General features: G+C 46.0%; 1 protein-coding gene across 3 annotated transcripts in view; it reads right to left on the bottom strand.

The window, feature by feature from the left end:
• The window catches only part of LOC111076699 (leucyl-cystinyl aminopeptidase), a 227,761-nt gene that overhangs the window by 155,467 nt on the left and 49,817 nt on the right, over positions 1–22,477 (bottom strand). For all 3 annotated transcript variants that reach the window (XM_041593718.1, XM_041593719.1, XM_041593720.1), the window contains exons 3-4: positions 16,988–17,241; positions 16,657–16,933 (exon numbers count right to left, since the gene is read on the bottom strand). In XM_041593718.1, the coding sequence (XP_041449652.1) occupies positions 16,657–16,933; positions 16,988–17,241 (531 nt within the window). The remainder of the gene's footprint in view (positions 1–16,656; positions 16,934–16,987; positions 17,242–22,477) is intronic.

Raw genomic sequence — 22,477 nt, forward strand, 5'->3', positions numbered from 1 at the left:
TAGGGTAAGATGACAGTCTCACACCTGCATCCCAGTTAAGGCCACGCAGAGCAAAAGTTTTTCTGGACTGATTCTATACGGTCCTGGTGTACTTTGTACGGGGGGCACCATACACAAGAGCCGTACTCTAAAATTGGACAAACAAGCGAGATGTAGAGAGTCTTCGTTATATAGGGGTCGTCAAATTCCTTTGACCACCTCGTTATAAATCCAAGCACACCCATGGCCTTATTTACCATGGTAGAAATGTGTTTAGGGCAGCAGCGCGGTTAACAGCGCTCTGTTAGATCGCGCGCTCTCCCATGCCCTTCGCTCTCGCGCGGCGTGGACGCGATCCACTCGGCGCTCCATCACGGGCGCTAGCCGTAGGCCAAGCGGGAGAGAATAGCCTCTCGAAACCTACGCGCCTATCTACAACCGTCTTCAGCCCTCAGCTTTGTGCACGCCAAATACACGCCAATTATAGTTGACGCCCCCGCCTTTTTATTTATTGGGAATCCGAACTGTGGGAACGACCAACATCCGCCCTCCTACAAAACATTGGTCCTTCGAGCCGGATCTTCGCCTTCCCTATAAGGAGTAGTCCAACCTGCAAGCATCGGTGGACTACATCGCTACGTTCCGAAGATAAGTACGATTTCGTCTTCCCAAATCGCTTCCTAGTGCGTTTTTTGATTTATTCCCCACCAAGTCCGAGTTCCGCGATATATGTATATATATTCTTATATACATATCTGTGCATACAGTGCTATCCTTCTCTGTGCTTCCTTCTCTTTCGCCAACGCCATATTATCGGCGATTCCGGCCGTTCTCCGTTCCGTCGCCTCCAACTACCAGTGCTACGGTAGTTCTTCCATTTCGTTTTGTCTGGGCATGATTTGTGAAAAATTAAATATATTCGACAAAATCCAACTGCACCCCAATTCACTAAAACATATGTGCATTCCAATTCGCAAGAGCGGCTCCGCATATCCAAAATAACATACAAATATATATATACATCCATAAATACATACACATACATACATACATCCAAGTGCTAACAGAATAAAAACCCACCCAACAATTATTAAGTGTTTTTATTCCGACATCTATATACACATATTATTTCCATAGTTGGCTGCAATAGATCGATCTATATCTATATCGATGGAGCCATATTACCAACTACATATGTATGTATATAAAAGTAACATAACGCACATACAAAAATACCACACTCCGTATTTAAATACCGCGTCCCACACATACATTCCGCTCATATCCACATACATTTAACAATAAAAATCTGCGATTCCGAGCAGTTTACGCGTTCCAGCAATAGCTTTGGTCGCCACAATACGTGATATTGTCTCCAACTCCGTCACAAATTATCCTCCACCCAGGCACAGCGCATTTCCGCAGCGATTTCGCATTTTTTTGGTGCCAATTGTCGAATTGTATGTTCGTGGGAAATTAGAGGTGACAAAATTTAAGAAAAACTATCGGTATCACAAACACCAAATTGAAGACAAGAAATAAATTCAAGCTGCCGAATTAAACCAAAATACATAGTCCCACGTTTGTTCCGCTTCCACTAACAGACGACTGTATAAGGAACTATTATTTTTTTTGCATATTCCTTCCGATAGTCTCCGCCACACCAGTAGCAGTTAATTTCTTGGCTCCGATCCTCGTGCTCGTGTATCATATCGGCCCTACCACCTCCACGGTATAACAAGGGGAGCAAGAAAACGACCAATTCCATCCACAATCCATCCGCACTAGATAAGGAAGATTAGTTGCCCACTGCAAGGGTCCGTCAAAAGGGTAAACGGAGGAAAGCCGCACTAACAATATTTTTTTTTTCAAATATTGCCACAGCCAGTGTGACCGTTCCTCTCCTCGGCGTGTATCAATTTGATCCACTCATTGTTTGGGAACCTCGATCCAGAGCGGCCACAAATAATTCGAGTTGGTATTAAAAATTGTTGTCCAACATCGCGCGAGGCCCTTTCCTTTCCATTCCTCCAGCAGTGGGTTCTTTTTTGTGTGTTGAAGGGATTTAGTGCCTTCTCGTGTGGTGCCCAGCCCAGCCTTAGTTGCGCCAATCCGCGGATTCCGAATCCGACTTCGCATCCAACCTCTGCGTGTGTGAGTAGTATGCCAACGGGGGACAAGGACAGCAAAGGGCTTTTGGCTGCGACATCTCCACGTCGGCTACGCACCTCTTCCGCCTCAGGAACTACCCCCACTCAAAAGATCAAGTCCGAGGACCAAGTCGGTTCTCTTCCCGTCTCCCGTCACTCTCAAGGTGCCAGCTCGGATCCAAGGCGATCCAACCAGCTCCTTCGGTAATAGTCCCGTCAGCTCGAGACCTTCCATCACAATGGCTCAACCCGCCACCACTACTGCACGAGCAAAATTAGCCGCCGCCATTGGCCGGCTGTCTCATTTGGAAGCACGCATCACTTCCGCTCCATCCGCATCTCTTTCCGAGGTTCGCCGAGGACAAATTCTGAGTATGTGGGCGGATGTCGAGGCGGAATATAAAGCTTGCTCCGCAGTGATGGTTGACGAGGACCCAAGGGTCCAAGAAGACATCCGAGAGAAGTACGGCGAGTGCTATGGGGTATTTGAGCAGTGCCTCGCCGACCTCAATGCTCAGCTGGCCCAAACAGCAGTCCATCCGTCTGCACCGCAAACCTACCAGGGCGGCTGCCGACTGCCTCCCTGCGACATCGAGGTCTTCGCAGGAGATTACGTCCGTTGGCCTACTTTTCGAGATTTATTTACTGCAATTTACATAAATAATTCTAGGCTGTCTCCGGTAGAGAAGTTGTACCATCTCACCGCGAAGACAAGTGGCGATCCGAAGGCCATAGTCGAGAAGTCCCCGCTCACAAACGATGGTTTCGAGTCGGCATGGTCGGCCCTCCGAAACCGTTATGAAAATAATCGGCTCCTGGTGACCAACCAGATAAATATTTTGCTCTTTTTGCCTCGCGTCGAGTCCGAGACCAGTCGAGCTTTAAAAGAGCTTAAAAGCACGATGCAAGGGGTCCTCACCGCCCTTGCTCACTCCAAGGTCTGCACCGACAACTGGGATAGCCTCCTCGTTAGTATTTGTGCCTCCAAGTTGCCGAAGTTGACCCGGTCTTTGTGGGAAGCGTCCGTCACAGACAAGAAGGAGGTGCCTCCATGGACGGAAATCGACGCCTTCCTCACTCAGCGCTATTTGACGCTAGAGGCCATGGAGAGCGACCCGTCCACTTCCAAAGGCAATCCGACCCCACTATCGTCCAAAGGTTCCTTGAATCCGCAATCCTCCGGAAGCAACTCCAATCCGTTCCGGTCTCATGGTAGTCCCGTGCCAAGGAAGTTTCACTCCTTCCAGACACAAGTGAGTCCGAAGCGAAGAACGTGTGATCTCTGTTCCAAAGAGAACCATCCGATCCGACTGTGTCCGCACTTCCTGCAAATGACTGTGGATGCACGAGCCAGCTGCATTAAAAAAAAGCAGCTGTACTTGAACTGTTTCGCTAGAGGTCATCAGCTCCGTGAATGCCAAAGCGCCCACAGTTGCTTCACTTGTGGAGCCCGCCACCACACGCTCCTGCATCGGGGGACTCCAGATCCCAGCGAGCTGACTTCCACAACAGCGGAGGATCCCGCTTCTTCCGTCGCTCCGCCCAACGTTCAGAACTATTTTGATTCGGGAACAAGAGCGGTGCTTCTCGGTACGGCAATAATCAACATCTGCCACCGGGGGACAAATTTCCGTGCCCGATCGACTCGGGCTCCGAGGCGACGTTCATTACGGAACGTCTCTTTAATATCATCCAGTTGCCATTCCGCCTTATTCAGGCCCAGGTTTCAGGCCTAAATCAGACTGTAGCAGCTCAATCCAAGAAGCTCTGTGATTTGTCCATTCGCTCCCTGATGACGCCGAGCGTACAGTTAAACGCCACGGCCTACGTCCTGCCCGACATAGCCGGCAATCTCCCTTCATATCCGATCCCGCAGAGCGCGTTGCGAGACTTGCCGAACCTGCCTTTAGCAGACCCTAAATTTTATGAGAGCTCACACATAGACGTTATGATCGGAGCCGACATCCTTCCGTCCATACTGTTAAGCGGCTCACTGACCGACATCTGTGGTTCCCTCCTCGGACAGCAAACCATCTTTGGATGGGTGCTTACCGGTCCAGTGCCAAGTGCTGTTCCAGACCAGAGAATCTACCTATCAAGGTAGCTGGAGAGTCGGACTCCTATTGCGAAAGAAATTTTCTGCGAACCACGTCAAGAACGTCAAGTGGAAAGTACGTGGTAACACTGCCGTTTCGTGACCCCGATCATTGTGGATCAGGCCTGGGGCATTCAAGGTCCATTGCCCTAGCTCAGTTTCTCCGAAATGAGAATCGGCTAAAGAGAAACGTTCCATTTCAAGAACAGTATAACTCTGTGATCCAGGAATACTTAGATCTCGATCATATGACAGAGGTTCCGTCCACTAACGAGTCCGCCAATTATTATCTTCCGCACCATGCGGTAATCAAGCCGGAGAGCACTACCACGAAAGTTCGCGTGGTATTCATCGCGTCCAGCCCTTCTGCGAACGGCTTAAATGATCTTCTTCATGCTGGTCCGGTCCTCCAATCCGATTTAACCCTCCAAATCCTGAAGTGGCGCTACTTCCGATACGTCTTCAACGCCGACATTACAAAGATGTATCGCCAAATTTGGGTACATCCAACGTGCACACCCTTCCACCGAATATTATTTCGAAACCAGGAGGATGAGATTCGGGATTATGAGCTGAAAACCGTGACCTTTGGTGTCAATTGCGCTCCATTTCTAGCCATCCGGGTAGTGCAACAGCTTGCCGACTACATCCAGTCGCGATTTCCAAAGGCAAGTCACATTGTACGGCATTTCATGTACGTCGACGACGTCCTAGCCGGGGCAGACTCCATCAAGGAGGCTCAGCTGGCTATGCACGAATTGCAGGCCGCCCTCAGCTCTGCAGGTGGAAACACTGCGCAAATGGACGTCCAACCGAAAGGAGATTTTGGACGAGCTTCCGAGTGACCACCTCCTGCACACCGATTTTCTGGAAATCGATGCCGAGAGCACGGTAAAGGCCCTCGGAGTTCGCTGGAAGGCGGCGTCAGACGAGTTCTTCTTTGTTTCTCCCGTGTTCACGCTTGAGTTATCCTACACCAAGCGAGAAGTTCTTTCCCAATTTGGGAAGTTTTTTTTGCCCGGGGGGGGGGGTTTTTTTTTGTCCGGTCCAAGATTTTTATGCAGGAGATCTGGTTGCAAGATGACTGTTTTTACCAACGCTGGCTGGCTCCCGGTGCCAAGTACGTCTACGTGCGCGTCGAGTGTGACCAGCATATCACGGTGCATCTACTGTCGGCGAAAACACGAGTCGCTCCCGTGAAAACCGTTTCGCTTCCTCTACTAGAGCTGTGCGGTGCAGTGCTCTTTTCCGAAATGGCGACGGCTATCCTGCCAAGCATGCCGACGGAAAGTCATCAATGCTACTACTGGACCGATTCTACTATTGTACTGGCCTGGTTGAGCAAGCTCGCTTGCCACTGGAATACCTTTGTGGCCAATCGAGTGACGAAAATAGCTCAGACTACCGAAACCAGTCATTGGGCTCATGTTCGTTCCGAACATAACCCCGCTGACTTAGCCAGTCGAGGCGTCGCTTTACCAGAACTGGTGGGTAGCCAACTCTGGTGGCATGGACCAGCGTGGTTGCAATCTCCACGTGATCAATGGCCAGCCCAAGCCGCCGAAACTCCAGTTCAAACCCTAGAGCAGCGGGCCGTGAAGGTCCATCTCGTTTCCAGCCCACCCGAAGATTTCCTGGAGCGATTCTCCCAGCTTGAGAAGGCTCTTCGAGTGCGGGCATATGTTCTACGTTTTATTCAGTGTTGCCGGAAAGTAACACTCGCATGTAGGGACCACCTCACTAGTGGGGAAATTAACGAAGCGGAGCGAACTCTTATCCTAGAGGCTCAGCGCCGGGACTTCCCCCAAGAATCTCACTGCCTGAGTGGTAAACGTCCCGTGCCAAGTTTAAGCTCCATTTTGAATGTGAACCCCTTTCTAGACCGACAGGGGATCGCTCACTTCACGCACAGGATCACTCTCCATGGCGGCAATCAACTGATGACGCGCCTCATTCGCTGCAAATATTGGATCCCGAGAATCCGGAACCTGATGAAGGGCGTGGTGAACTCCTGCAAGGTCTGCATCATCCACAAGAAGAAGCTACAGACCCAACTGATGGGTGATCTCCCGACAGACCGAACTTCTTTCTCCAGACCGTTTACCCATACCGGTATTGACTATGCAGGTCCTTTCGACATAAGGAACTATACCGGGAGAGCGTGCCTGATCACCAAGGGTTATGTGTGCGTATTTGTATGTTTTTCCACGAAGGCCATTCACTTGGAGGCTCCTTCCGACCTGACCACCGAGAAGTTTCTAGCAGCTTTCGCTCGCTTCGTCGCTAGACGAGGTTGTCCGCAGCGTATCCATTCCGACAATGGAAAAACTTTCGTGGGAGCAGCAGCTGTACTTTCTCGGGACTATCTAGAGGCGTTCCAGGATTCGGTGACTGAGGCATACAGCCATCAACGGGTTGCATGGCGTTTCATCCCGCCAGGAGCTCCACATATGGGGGGCCTTTGGGAAGCCGGCGTAAAGAGTTTTAAAACGCTCTTCTACAAAGCCACGTCCACCCGGAAATATACCTTTGAGGAGCTCTCGACGCTGCTCGCTAAGATTGAAGCATGCCTAAATTCCAGGCCACTCTCACCTATGTCCGAAAGTCCGACAGAGTTGCTGGCCCTCACTCCAGGGCACTTCCTTATCGGAGGACCGTTAATGGCGACCGCAGAGCCCGAAATTAAAGAGAACCTCCAGTCGATCATTAATCGGTGGCAGCATTTGAAGGCCCTCAACCAGCAGTTCTGCCAGAGGTGGAAGGATGAGTACCTCAAGGAACTCCACAAGCGCAACAAGTGGCAGACGGATATGCCCAATCTTCAGATCGGCGATATGGTTATCGTGAAAGAAGATAACCTGCCTTCTAACGACTGGCGACTCGGAAGAGTACAGTCCGTGTATCCCGGCGCCGATAACAGGGTTCGGGTGGTAGACATTCTTACTGCCCGCGGTGTGCTCAAACGCCCGGTCGCAAAAGTCGTTCTCCTTCCGGGGGAACTCCCTCGTCCCGTACAACAATAACGGAAGGCGTCCTGTGCCTAGCCCGTTTAATAATGCCTCTCCGTGTCTACTATTCCATCCAAGTTTCTTTTCGCCTCCAAAAAGCCCTCGTTTGTTCTTCCAACAGTACTTAGAGAAGTGCCTGTCACCTGTTCCTAGCACGTTACTAATGCTTCTCCGATTCTTCTTTTCCGAACCAGTTCATTTTGCATCCAGATCCTGATGGCTCCACAACCCCGTGTCAACCACACCTCAGGGAGCAGACGCTCTCGAGTACAAGCTTCCTACCGCTGCCGAGTCTGCTCCGGAAGCCATCCTCAAGCTGAGCGTGGCGAAGAGGCTCCGAGCCGTGCTGGTAAACAAATACTGCCGGAACTGCCCGGCTCATCAGCACTCTGGCAAGGATTGCCGATGCAAGGTGTGCCACAAGGACCATCACACGCTGCTCCACATGCGACCGTCCCAGCGCCCAGCCCGCTCGGAGTCGCCAGCTCCGCCTCCAGCTCCGTCTCCAGCTCCGGTGTCCCGAGCCGATCGCTGCCCCCGTTCTCCGGAAAGACGCCCCAAGACGGGGCCCTCCCGGCGGCCAGCCCGCTCAAAGTCGTCGGCCGCGACTCCAGGTCCGTCTCCAGCTCCAGTGTCCCGAGCCGATCGCCGACCCATCGTGGGTCATCCGGCTCCATCGGTCGATACGCTGTTCCAGCACCGAAGCACCAACTGCCTCCCGACAGCCCGAGTGGTCTTGGACACGGGAACGAAAACCCACGAGACAACGGCGCTCATCGACCCATGCACACCTGTGAGCTGCATTGACGCTTCCTTGGCCGCCGACTTAAAGTTGCCCAGCACGCGCATCGGAGCGGAGAAGGTGGCCACAGCTATTATCCGCGCAAGGACCGGCGATGTCCAATTGGACTTGGTCCTCAAACTGGCGCCCCGCTTACGCGTCCGCACGCCGCTGCGACCCTTGAGCGAGGCGACTCGGGTCAGGTTCAACGACATCAGCCTTGCCAATGAGCATTTCCATCGCCCGGCCACCGTCTCTCTAGTATTGGGAGCGGATGTCTACCAGAAGGTGATCCAACCCGGGTTCCTTGCTCGAGGAGACGGCCTTCCAGTGGCCCAAAGCACTGTGTTCGGATGGATTGTGTCCGGGGCCTGTACGCAGCCATAGGAGGTGATGTTGCAGTCCTGCAAGGGGGGGAGGATGTTTAGGGCAGCAGCGCGGTTAACAGCGCTCTGTTAGCTCGCGCGCTCTCCCATGCCCTTCGCTCTCGCGCGGCGTGGACGCGATCCACTCGGCGCTCCATCACGGGCGCTAGCCGTAGGCCGAGCGGGAGAGAATAGTCTCTCGACACCTACGCGCCTATCTACAACCGTCTTCAGCCATCAGCTTTGTGCACGCCAAATACACGCCAATTATAGTTGACGCCCCCGCCTTTTTATACCCGTACTCAAATAAGAGTTAAGGGGTATATTAGATTTGTGGTAAAAGTGGATGTGTGCAAGGCAGAGACGGAAACGTTTCCGACCCCATAAAGTATATATATTATTGATCAGCATCAATAGCCGAGTCGATATAGCCATGTCCGTCTGTCCGGCTGTCCGTCTGTCCGTCCGTCCGTCTTGATGAGCGCCTGGATCTCAGAGACTATAAGAGCTAGAGAAACCAAATTTGGTTTCCAGACTCATGTGATATCACACTGCTACAAGTGTATTTCAAAATTTCGCCCCGCCCCCTTCCGCCCCCACAAAGGACGAAAATCTGTGGCAGGCACAGTTTTAAAGATACGATAAAACTAAAAACGCAGTATCGTAGAGAATACCCATATCTACCAGATTACCAAATCTGAATCAGATCGGATCATAATTATAGCCAGAATGAAGAAATTTATTTTCAGTTGCTTCCCCTGTCCCCCCTCCATCAAACAACAACGCAACTCATTTTCCTTCCTCGCGCCCCATAGCGGAGGAGATGTAGAATATGAATGGAACATGTATAATTTACATGTTAGATGTAGAATATACATTGTAGATGTAGATAGCAGATGTAGCAAAAAAATGTAAAATGTAACATTTTTTTTTTTTTAATTCTATAAAATCATAAGCTCAAAAATGTATATACTGACTGAGTACGGGTATAAGTAGAGTCGTGTCCGCAGAAACGACTCACACGTTCCTTCTCGTTATTTATTGGGAATCCGAACTGTGGGAACGACCAACATCCACCCTCCTACAAAACAAAATGTATTCAGAAAACTTTAACTTTGGGTCTAATTTAACACCAAGATCATAAGCCAAGGTAATTCTCTCAAGAGAACCACCGCAGAGGCTATAAAGAGCCAAAAGGGGGCTGGAGCGATGAAATGTCATTACTTTGCATTTCGAGGCATTTAGGTGTAACATATTTGCACAACACCATGACTGAAAGTTATTGAGATCGGATTGCAAGCGAGAGAAATGTCCTTATACTGGACACAAAGTTTAACATCATCCGCATACATAAGTACTCGAGAGTTTGTTAATACTGAATTACCTGCCATTAAGAAAGAGTGTGAATAGTAGGGGGTCTAGATGGCTGCCCTGTGGTACTCCAGAAGTAACCTTAACAGGTGAAGAGAAGGAGTTTTTGAAGAGGGCTCTTTGAGACCTAGAACGAAGGTAGCTAGAAATCCATCTTAAAAGATTAGGCGGAAACCCTAAAAGGTCAAGTTTTTGTGCTAAAAGGGAATGGTTTACAGAATCGAATGCTTTACTAAAATCAGTGTAAATGACATCCGTCTGCAAGTTACCTTGAAAGACTTTAATGATAAAAGAGGTAAACTCTAATAAATTTGTGGTTGTTGATCGTCGCCTTATAAATCCGTGCTGGGACGGAGATATAAGTGATTTGCAGAGATGTTGCAAGTGCGGAGTTAAAACTTTTTCAAACTTTTTAGGAATAGCGGATAACTTAGATATACCTCTATAATTAACTATACTACGGCTTAACTAGTCGAAGATCATGAAGCAGTGAGCTTTCATTTAACAAGGGGCTGAAGATGCCATTCGACCTTGGTAAACTGTATGGATACGGCTGACCAGAGTAGCTTTCATGAGAATAGGTTGTTTGGAAAAATTTGGCAAAAAGATCGGCCATTGCCTGATCATTGTTTGCTGACATATGGAGAAAAGATAACGAGGATGGATGTGCGGACGTTCTACGCTTACTATTTACGAAGCTGTAAAACTGTTTAGGGTCCTGTGAAAATCGTATCCTGCATCGAGATAGGTAGTCTTTATAGCATTGAGCGTTAAGAACGGAGAAATTTGGCCGAGCTATTACATAGTGAGAAAAAGAAGAGGGAGAACCAACTTCTCGAAATTTTTTATAAAGTCTTGACATCTATTAGCTGGTGGGAGCGAAACTGAGGGGATAGTTAAGGGGTTGGGTGCGGACTCGATGGACACGGACTCTACAGACATTTCTAACTGCATACTCTCCGAAGTGACGCATTCGGCTCCCGAATCTGCATCACCAGCAGCGATCGTTGCCCTTGGAGTAGCAAACGTAATCAACTGCTGCACTAAGGGAGTGGTCGGAGTAAGTTTTTCAGATGCCGGCGGACATGAGGCCGTCGGAACTTGCAAGTCCCGCGGAGTAGAATTCTTGCGCCTCGGAGACTCAGCCAGCAGCTGTAAACTGCTGAACTGAGTGTTCATGGCCAAGAGCCGATCATATTGCTGTTTAAAAACTACGATCAGCTCTTTGAAGCCACTCCGCGTCTGCCACATGAACGAACGCATGTCGTTTTCTACAGCACGGCATTCCTCACAACTATAATGTAGGCCGTTGTTTTGGGAAATGGCGTCTCCTACACGGCCCGAGATCCCTACACATTTTGCGTGCACTACGCTTTCGCAAAGCCAGCAGGGGATATTGGGCTGGTCATGGGTGATCTGCTTCTTGAAGGTTTTTTTGGCACAGACGACAGAAAATTCCATATTTATGTCTTTTATTTTTTTTTACTTCGGGAAAAAAAGTTCAAAACAAATAGCAATCAGACCACTGTAGAGAGCAAATGCTTAGAGCAATGCTTAAAGCGAAATCGGTAAAAGATGAGAGAAGAGAGTGGTTGCAGCAACAGCTTATAAGTGAGAGCGTTACTGCACAAAAAGTTACAAGAGCGAGAGCGAAAGAACAGTTATTGAGATTTAGGTGATAGAGAGAGTGATAGATGGCAATAACTACGACAAAGGGCGGCTTAATGAAATGAGAGGGCGTACTTACGAAAAGCAACAACACAAACACACGACTAACCGACGCACAAAATTTATTAAATAAGTTGTGTTTTTACACAATTATCAGGCATGCACCCGCGGTAAAAGTATGATTTTAATGTAAGTTAGTTAGAGAGTTAAATTATAGATAAAAAACACCGGCTGTTTAAGTTAAACAAAAGGAAAATGCGGAGCGCAAAACAAAAACACGTCTGGTCACTACGAAAGAGAACGAACGTAATGTTCGAACGATATCCTTCTAGGAAGAGAATATCTGATGGCCAGCAAGGCCGTAATTAATTACAAAGACAACACTGTAATGTTAGGAGAAATAACCCTGCAGTTCTGGCAGTCACGGCATGAAAGTGTCATAGGAAAAATTATTTCGGGCTCGACGTCGACAAAGGCAGCGACGTCGACGTCAGCACGAAATTCTGTCCAGCTTCAACTGCTGCAGATCGAAGCGGACACATAAGAAAGAGAATCAGATATCCATAGATTTCCCCCTCTCGAATATTTTTAGTTTTCTCTCCTGCATTCGACCCTAACTCTTCTACTCTCGCTCATTTCGTCTCCTCAAAGGGATGATGGGAGAAAAACCGATTAATTGGTGCCATCTTTTGTTGCGAGGGCCTGTGATTTTTTCGTGCTGTGCGTCTATTTCGATGTCTATTCCTTTTAAAAGTAGTTTTTCAATGTTTTTAAAGTGATTACAGTGTGCGTTGTTAGTTAAATTAAATTGTTACATGGGTTTCGCTAGAAAAATGATGGCTAGATTTTAGAAAATTCTAGCCGCGTGGTTAACCGAGCGTGTCGCTGCGTGTGTTTTTTTTTTTGCTCGAGGAAACCCATGTAACTGTAAATACTGGATTTTTAATTTAAAAAAATATATATGCAATTTGACTTATTTATTTACAGATCAAAAAAGTTCGGAAGTTGCTGGAGAAGCCCCCATTGTCTAGGTGCCTCAAAAGTGTGCTGAACGAAACAGGAGTCCAGGAGTACAACCTAAACGGGACTTGCGGCAAAAAAATGTTCAAAATGCCCCGCGGACTATTTCATTTCAGGAGCATTGGTGCTTATTAACCCGATCAAGTCGGTTTTAATAAACAAAAAATCTAGAACATCGGTGTAAAATAAATATATTACTTTATTTACTTTTATTTGAAAAACATTTTTGGGTGTTTTTTTTATATGAAATTATCCGTGAAATTCCTTTTAATTTCATGAGAAGTTTCACAGGTGATTTTTCACAGACGTATAAGCCACCGGTGAAATCACTAGAAAATTCAGAGAAAATTTCATATGAAGTTTCACGAGTGACAAAAGCGGACATGACCATACAAATTTCATCTGGAGTTTCACCAGTGAGTCACCAGTTGCTTAGGAAATGCCATGAGTGATTCACCGAATGAATCACGTGTAGTGAACCCATGCATGTACATATGTAACACTCTGTTATATATATAAATACATATATACATATGAGCAGTGACATAAACAACTTATGTTTATGTTACACATTCCTTTTGCACAGCAACGATCTAAGACTTGAACGCAGATCGGACAGCTACCAAAACTGCTGAGAAGGCATTTACCCGAACTCAGGCAGAACCCAAACGCCCTAACACATAGGCGATGGGTCTCACTCTCAAAAGCCCCTTAATGCTGATCTTGCATTTCCATTAGACTCAGGCAGAGACCACGCGCACTAATACTTATGCGGTGGTACTCTTTTCATATAATGCATGGGAGAACTCTCGCTCTCCGTTATACATAAGAACGATTGTACCCTAGGATAAGAACAAAAAGATATTCAATAAACATTCTGAATTAAGCCACCAACCGATGCGGTATGACTTCGCTGAGCTTTAACATAACACACGAGTGAAAAGTGACTTTTAGAACTGCAGGGTAAGGCTAGAACATCTAAACGATGAAGAGAAAGAGAAATTGAAGAAAGTGTTGTATAACTCTGTAACGAACCATAGTTCTAGCCATGGCTCGTCACAAACAGCGGAGTGTCAGCACATCCACGCTGGTCTGCAACAATAATCAAACTGATATACACAGGGCCAATGAAGCACGGTTCTCCACAAATAGCGGTGCGTCAGCACTCCGGAAAATAAAATAGTCTTAAGCAACGCACGCAATTACTAAAATTGAGAACTCTCGATCAACAACTCTACCCATTCTGCATCATTCCGCAATCAGCGAAGATAGCACAAAATTCTCGGTCAACCACTTCCTGACGATCTTTCGCAACCACTCGACTTACCACTCAACTTCCGCGATGCAGAGTTAGCAAAAACTCATTTTGAAACCAAATACCCAAGTGCAGTCCACACCTTCCGGGATGCAGTCTCAGCAAAACCACTCTGACCCAATTATTGTCACCAAAAAAGCATAAGTTAGCAATAAGCAATTATTTCCTGCTTTCAGCTGCGATCGCCAGCTGCATAAAAGGGCCAAGATCGGCCAAAAGAGCAGGCAGTCCATCAGCCTGAACACAAGACACTGCACTAGGCAGTCCATCAGCCCACACCCAAGACACTGTACTAGGCAGTACATCAGACCGAACACAAGAGGCCAAGAACACAAGACACTGCACTAGGCAGTCACAACCGCAAAACACCACACTACGCAGTCCACCAGTGCACCACATGATCAATCACAGACCAGCAAGTCTCAGAACGTAACTAATTAAGCGAATGAAGAAAGTAAAGAAAAAACAAACAACCACAAAACTACCGCTTCCAACAAATCCCAATGGAACCCAACTCGATAGCGAAAACGGCTTTCTCTACCAAACACTGTCATTACGAGTATACTCGAATGCCTTGTGGGCTAACCAACGCCCCTGCCACATTCCAAAGATGCATGAACGATCTTTTCATGTCTGGACGTTGATATGGAATGACTGCACCATCAAGTATCCAATGCGACACTAAGCCGAAGCTTAGCTGATACGTGCGGAACACAGGCAGAAACGCAGCCCCTCCTCCTGCCCAACCGACCGAGGGGCGCTGCGGCATGACCCGCATGCAGGAAAGATAGGTGTTAGACTAAAAGTCGAGTAAAATTAGAGCTAAACACAACTCAACGAGCAGTGAAGCAGTAAGCTCTTTGGTAAACCAAGGAGGTTTCCCAGATCTAACCAGACAAGAAGGTGGGACAGCAGAATCAATAAATGTGTCAAGTACACTGTAAAAAATGTTTGTGCCTTTCATAACGTCAGTGCACAAGTACAGAGCGGACCAATAAAAATCCCTAATGGGGTTATTGAGCATCGTAAACTCGGCTTTAAGAAAGCAGCGGACACGTTCAGATAGCCTACCCAATCGATCCAATACAGTAGGCCCAATATCGACCAACACTTCGAATGTAGAAGGTATAGTGAGCGGAAGGGCTCGGGTTAACAACGCTATGGTCGGATCCGAGACAAAGCACAGATCAATCAATCGACCCAAGGAATTTTTCACATGGTTGACTTGAGACAGGGATAGGTCTAGCAAGCCGTCGTTAAAGTAATGTCGTGACATGGGCACAAGGTTATTAGACTCGTTTACCGAAGACCAAACAGTACCTGGCAAATTGAAATCACCAAGAACTATCATATGGTCTTTATCTGATAGCGAGGAAGAAACAGTTTTTAAAGCGGACAGGTGATGCTCGTATATTAAGATATCCGAGGAAGGTGGAATATACGAGCAAGTAATGAAAATGGAAAAGCCTGGGAGAATCAGTTTTACGCGCAGGAATTCCAGGTCTTGTTGAACCTGGACCATGAAATGTTCCGACGTGAAGTTTGTGTCCACTGCAATGAGAACCCCACCTCCACGTCGAGATGAGCGGTCATTTCTAAAAATTGTGTACCGACCTGCCAAAACTTCGGAACTAAGGATGTCCTTAAAGCCGGCCAAGTCTCGGTAAACACAATAACATGGGACGAAAATGCGAGACTCTCAAGAAAAAAAGTGCTGAGCAAGTACTTATTACGCAAGCCTCTAGCATTCTGGTAGGTTACTAAAAGAGAGGAAGTTAGTTTTTTGGATGGCTAGAAGTTGAGGTGGAAGATGAGGGTGGAGATGGAGCACTGGTCTGACTACAAGGAAGAGTTATGGGGGCCTATTCTTTTTCTTAGCCTTAAACTCTTTAACCACCAAATACTCCGGCCAAAACTTGGCGGAACAAATGGTGTCAAATTGAGTCGGAGAGACGCTTATCTTGAAGGAAGATATCACCCTGGCGTAGGAAAAGTTAAACTTTTCCAACTTTAAGCCAACGGCTTTTATTTTGCTTTGTATAAAAGCGGTTACATCATTAGATGTGAGGTCAGGGGCTAGCCGCGAGACAAAAACTTGTCGCTTTGGTGGGACTCCAACCAGTGGTTTTGGCACCACAGGCCAAGTACCTGTGATGGCAGTACGTTGGGTGCGGACTCGACAGACACGGACGCTACAGACATGTCTACGTGCATAGTCTCCGAAGTGACGCATTGGGCTCCCGAATCTGCATCACCAGCAGCGATCGTTGCCCTTGGCGTAGCAAACGTAATCAACTGCTGCATTAAGGGAGTGGTCGGAGTAAGTTTTTCAGATGCCGGCGGACATGAGGCAGTCGGCACTTGCAAGTCCCGCGGAGTAGATTTCTTGCGCCTCGGAGACTCAGCCAGCAGCTGTAAACTGCTGAGCTGAGTGTCCATGGCCAAGAGCCGAACATATTGCTGTTTAAAGCCTACGATCAGCTCTTTGAAGCCACTCCGTGTCTGCCTCATGAACGAACGCATGTCGTTTTCCACAGCACGGCATTCCTCACAACTATAATGTAGGCCGTTGTTTTGGGAAATGGCGTCTCCTACACGTCCCGAGATCCCTACACATTTTGCGTGCACTACGCTTTCGCAAAGCCAGCAGGGGATATTGGTCTGGTCATGGGTGATCTGCTTTTTGCAGGTTTTTTTGGCACAGACGACAGAAAATTCCATATTTATGTCTTTTATTTTTTTTTTGGTCACTACGAAAGAAACAGAACTTTTTACTTTATTACTTTATTGCTGTATTAATGTATATGTATGTATATCTAAAAAAAGGGTGAAAAATATATAGATATTACATATGTTTAACTGCTCTTTATGCTGCCATGGTCCGACGCTTAGCCGATCACTCACCTTTAACCCAGGCTCATCGAAGCAGGGGAAGATGCGACGTGCATTGTTTGGTTTTAAATTTGTAGCCAAATATAATTCCTGGTCAAGAGTGGTAGAATTGGTATAATATCCTCTAAATAGTCCATCTGAAGTTTCCAAAATATTTCCCTCGAATGGGATTTCAAGAATACATTCAGAGTCTTTTTTAACTAGCTCTTTTAAATGCAAAACATAGATAGACTTTCGTGGAATTCGTCCGCTTCGCAAAATGGTAATATTCTCGAAAACTGTATGGTTGCTAAAATAAAGGTACTGTTGTGTATACAAAATAATAATTTTTTTTAATATTTACCCAAAATCTCTTTTAATTTGGTTTAGTTTTATTTTATCATCTTTTAAAATCAAGTCGAAATGAGCATGTAAAACAATTTTTTTTAAGTCGGCAATCCAACGCAAATTTATTTTTACGTAGCCGCAAAATGTTTGTTCTTCTATGTTAGGTTCAATTTGTATTTCATAACTTAGTGGAATGATTTCCTTAGGTAATCGATCCTCTGAAATCCCCATATAAAGGGCAGAGAGATCTATATCTCTTTTAACAGTTCCCTAAAAAAAAATAAATTTATTTAATAGATTTAATAAAATTTTAATAAATATAACAATACAAATACAAAAAAATTAATACAAACTAAGCACAGAGACAGAGCTATATAAATATATCGAGAACATCTCATCCCCTTTTGCTCAATTATAACCAAAAATTCAACATGCTGACCATCCACATAGCAACCAACATCAGCATCTCCAAACTCAACAAGAACACTACCCCACTAATAGTCTTCCACCAACTATTCCACTCAGACTCCCTCTCCTCCATTACCGCAATTACAAACCCCACCAACCACTCCGATTACGCCTCCTCAATCAGAAATCTGATCACCATACACTTCCCGAAGATCATAATAATATGGATACCAAGCCACATAGGCATAAAAGGCAACGAAAGGGCAGATTTCTCAGCCCAACTTGCCGCCAAATTTCCCTTTATATACACCCCAAACCACAACTCAAATGACACTTCCCACTTCCTAAAACAAATCTTCCAATCCACACAAACCAACCTCCTCACAAAAACTTCAATCTGATACCAACAAATCAGCCAAATCTCCTCCTTTAACCGCACACCAACCATAAACGCTTCCACAAACAGACTAAACCAAGTCATCATTAACAGACTCAGACTTGGCCACACCAATCTAACCAGCGACCACTACATAGACAAAACATTGCCCACATGTCCTTGTCCAAATATTTCCTTTCTGCCGCAGCGCGACCATAGACCTAGACCATATACTATTCATCTGCCCCACCCTTTCCACACAAAGATCCTCAACATTCAATAACAATGATCCCAGCAATATATCGCCTAGCCACCAACACAAATACCAATATAGTCCTCACATTCTTAGAAAAATCCTGCACATCACATCAGTAACCAAAACTGTAAAAACACCTCTGTACATACACATTCGTAATTCAAACCTATAGAGCTTAAGGTCTCAGTAGCTACATATATGTAGCTCCAACCCATGTTAATTCTTAGTTTTAACTATTTATTAGCATTAAATAATAATAGTAATAATAATATAGTTTCATATTAGATGGTTTATTTAATAGTAGTAGTAGTAGTAAGATACGTAGTAACAAATATTTTTTTGTGATTTTGTGATATGATTTTGACAGCTTCGGCTGGATGAGATAGTGGTTTTTCTATATTCATGTATATCTGTTTTTTTACTACGAACCAAAAATACTGTGAAAGACGGTACAATTTTTTTGTCAAAATTTGGTTTTTTGTTGATATACGAGCTTCAGATTCTTTGAAAAGTAAATAAAAGGGCCCAAAACGTTCAGCCGTCAACGTTCAAAACGGTAAAATGTGATTTTCGGAGGGTTGGTGGACCAATTTTGGCTCAGTCGTTTCTCCATAGATTTTAAAGAACAAGACTTTAAACGACGTTTAATTAGTGCACCCTTTGAACTACTGAGCTTTTTCAGAAGTTTTTTTTGCGAGGTTATTAAAGAGACGATGATTGTTCAGTTAATATATTCCCAGTTTATTGTACTTAAGTTAATATATATGTAGTATCGAATAATAGCGAAAAGGAGTGCGAATTTGATAACACTACTCGAAAAAATCGAACTTTTTTTCCTCAAGGATCCAAACCGATTTTTTCTGATAGATTTGGGACTTTAAAATTGTTTAAAGAATTATGGTTTTTTTTCTATGGCAGAACATTTTTGAAGAATTTTTTAAAACTGGTATTTTTTTGTAAGCTTTTTTCAGAGGTAGCGCTTCTTTTTTCACATAACTCTAGTATCTTTCGTCTGGTTGTAAAGAACTTTGCTATTTTGAAAAGATAATTAAAACAGCTAAAAGTTAAACCCAAGCACTTTGTGATTTCAGCTTACCGTCTGGGAAATAAAAAGCTTTGAAATGCAAAAATTATGATTTTTGTGCGGTATTTTTTACGAAATGTTGACTTTAAAATCTCAGGAAAAGTCGAAAAAAATTATATCCTGTGTTCTCTATTTTTTGTGTTTAGGTGCAACTACCAATTGGAAAAAATCAAACGAAAACGGGTTGTACATTTGGTACCTGATCACGTTCCATTTTTCCCAATTGGCAGTCTCTAGTGCATGTTTGCCAGGCTGTCCAGGTCTTCGTAGAAGGCGCCGCCGAGTATTCGTCCACCGTATCACGTACGAGTCTGCTTGTGGTCTTGCAGGATACCAAGGCTTTGATGGCAGCCTGACTGTCGACGCGCATTGCTATGTTCCTCGGAGGTATCTCCAAGGTGTATACCAACTTAGCCGCTTGCCATACTGCATATATCTCCGCCGGGAATACACTGCACCAGTCTGGTAATCTTGGTTTCGCTCGATAACTCGAGTGTCATGCTATTATATCTCGTATGAAATCCTCGATTTCCTCTCCTTGCTCCACGCTCAGTGTCGTTGGTGGCGCTGGATTCGTCACCGGTGACATCTGAGCAAACCTGGGAAGTGAGTACTCATGTGTAGCTCATGTGGGATTCTTGGCTGTTCTCTGCGAAAGTATCGTCCTGGCTGCGGAGCAGGCCTGGTGTGGTGGGTGCCTTCGACAGTACACGTCGAAGCCTTGAGGCCTCAGTGGTACCTTCTATGGCATCGCAGAAGGCTGCCCATGACTCCCTTTTCGACCTCCTACATGTGTTCTTGTAGGCATTAAAGCTGCGGCGATACTCGTCCCAACTTTCCTGTGAGTTTGTCACTTTTGCTTTTTTGAAGAGTTTCCTCGATTCCTTACTGACTTCGCTCAGCTCCCGTGTCCACCATGGGTTGTGATTGGACTTTGGGGGTCGGCTGATCAGGCTGGATTTGAGAAACGCCATCTGTATATCATTAGTAACGTTCTGCGTAGCTTTCTCTAGTGCTCCCGTTTAAAGTAATCCCCTTCCGGTTGGTTAGGCAGGACCTTCTGTACGGTTGCGGAGAAGCGGTTTCAGTCTGTCCGCCTGGGATTGCGGTAGGCCTTGGGCCTCTCCTTGTTCCATTTGATGCTGATCCACTATTCTGTAGTGGTCCGAAAAGGAACATTCACTGGACACGTGCCAGTCATCGATGATAACGGAGTCGCTATTCGAAGCCAATGTTATATCTATAACACCTGCACGGTTCCTGTTGCGGAAGGTGGGGTGGTCTCCCCGGTTGGGCACAACAAGATTTGTGGACAGAACGTACTCGAACAGCGACTCTCCTCTAGAATTTGTGCCCCAGAGGGAGTGATGGGCATTCGCGTCACAGCCTAAGACAATGTCGAGTCCCTCCCTCCGCGCTTGGTGGGTCTTTTTCTTCGTACGGCAGGTATGCAGAGGCCAGGTATAGGTTTTTTCGGTCCTCCCTCTCATAAAGTGCCACCGTTAGGTCCGGAGTGCTGCACCTGGAAGAAAACAGAACATTAAGCTCGTTCCTTACCACGACACAGGTTCCTGGCTTACCCGCGGGGTGTGGCGTGAGAAGCCGGTATCCGCGACCGCTCAGTCCCCGAACCCTTTCACTTATTATCCATAGCTCTTCGATGAGGGGCCACGTCTACCGCCTTCTCCTCCATAAACCGCAGCAGGTCCGCCTATGGTACACTTGATGGTCCAGTCAGATGTCTCCAGGATCCGGTTCTGTGCCTTGATCAGAAAGAGTGTGTCCTCATCCGCCTTGATCGGGGGAGGAATCCACACCTTCATGATCATTCTCCTGGGAATCTGCTTTGACTCCCTTATACCACTTGATACCATTGAACGCGCAAATAAACGGGTTATCTGCGCGCACAATGGCATCCTTCATGGCGGTCAGGATCTCCGATTCTGCACAACCTGATCAAGGGTGACGTAGATAGCCATGACTTGTTCAGCCGCATAAATTTTACGATTCATATTAGATCTACTAGAAACTTTATTCCTTTGTTCCTTCCACTTTGTAGATCAAATTATTCCTTGCACAAACCATTTAGGGTCCTATGCTCGGTCTTAAATTCCCGCTACCATATAGTATACAGAACTTATTCCCTTCCTCTTCTTAAATCACTAATACTAACATACCTTTCCGTAATTAGTACTATTTATTAGCTAACTTTGCATGGTTAGCTCTTTGAAATGTGTTTAGATCTAATTTTCCTTGAATTATAGTCTAACACCCATCTTTCCTGCATGCTCGCGATCGGTTCGGTAACACGCGTAGCGCGTCGTGCGGCAGCGCCCCTCGGTCGCTTGCGCAGGCCGAGGGGCTACGTTTCTGCCAGGGTTCCGCGCGTAACAGGGTTCGGCTTGGTGTCACATGGGCCACTTGATGGTGCAGTCATTGCATATCAACTTATACCCGTACTCAGTCAGTATATACATTTTTGATCTTATGATATTTCAGAACTAAAAACTACATTTTTTTGCTACATCTGCTATCTACATCTACAATGTATATTATACATCTAACATGTAAATTATATATGTACCATTTAGATTCTACATATCCTCCGCTAGGAGAAGGAAAATGAGTTGCGTTGTCGGTGTCAGGAGGGGGCAGGGGAAGCAACTGAAAATGAATTTCTTCATTTTGGCTATAATTATGATCCGATCTGATTCAGATTCGGCAGTCTGGTAGATATGGTTATTCTCTACGATACTGCGTTTTTAGTTCTATCGTATCTTTAAAATTGTCGCTGCCACAGATTTTCGTCCTGTGTGGGGGCGGAAGGGGGCGGGGAGAAATTTCGAAATACACTTGTAGCAGTGTGATATCACATGAGTCTGGAAACCAAATTTGGTTCCTCTAGCTTTTATAGTCTCTGAGATCTAGGCGCTCAACAAGACGGACAGACAGACAGATAGACAGACGGACAGACGGATATGGCTATATCGACTCGGCTATTGATGCTGATCAAGAATATATATACTTTATGGGGTCGGAAACGTTTCCTTCTCTGCGTTACACGCATCCACTTTTACCACAAATCTAATATACCCCTAAACTCGTTTTTGAGTACGGGTATAAAAATTGTGAGGTCCTATTTCAGGCTGAGGTATGCATCAGTCTGTCCAGGGTCCGCTACAAGAAAATTTGTAGATTGCTGGAACTTTTTGGGCTCGGAGCGACCTTGTCTGACCGAAAGAGAGGTAGGTGACAGGAGGAGCGTTGTGTTGCTGACAAAATACTTCAAGAAATCGTGTTTTGTGGTTTTGCTGGTGTTTATTATTTTTATTACTTTATTCTTTGTGGGCTTGTTTACGATGGATTACTCGCGGATCTTGTT

This window comes from Drosophila obscura, unplaced genomic scaffold (assembly GCF_018151105.1).
Source record: "Drosophila obscura isolate BZ-5 IFL unplaced genomic scaffold, ASM1815110v1 contig_198, whole genome shotgun sequence".
Lineage (NCBI taxonomy): Eukaryota > Metazoa > Arthropoda > Insecta > Diptera > Drosophilidae > Drosophila > Drosophila obscura.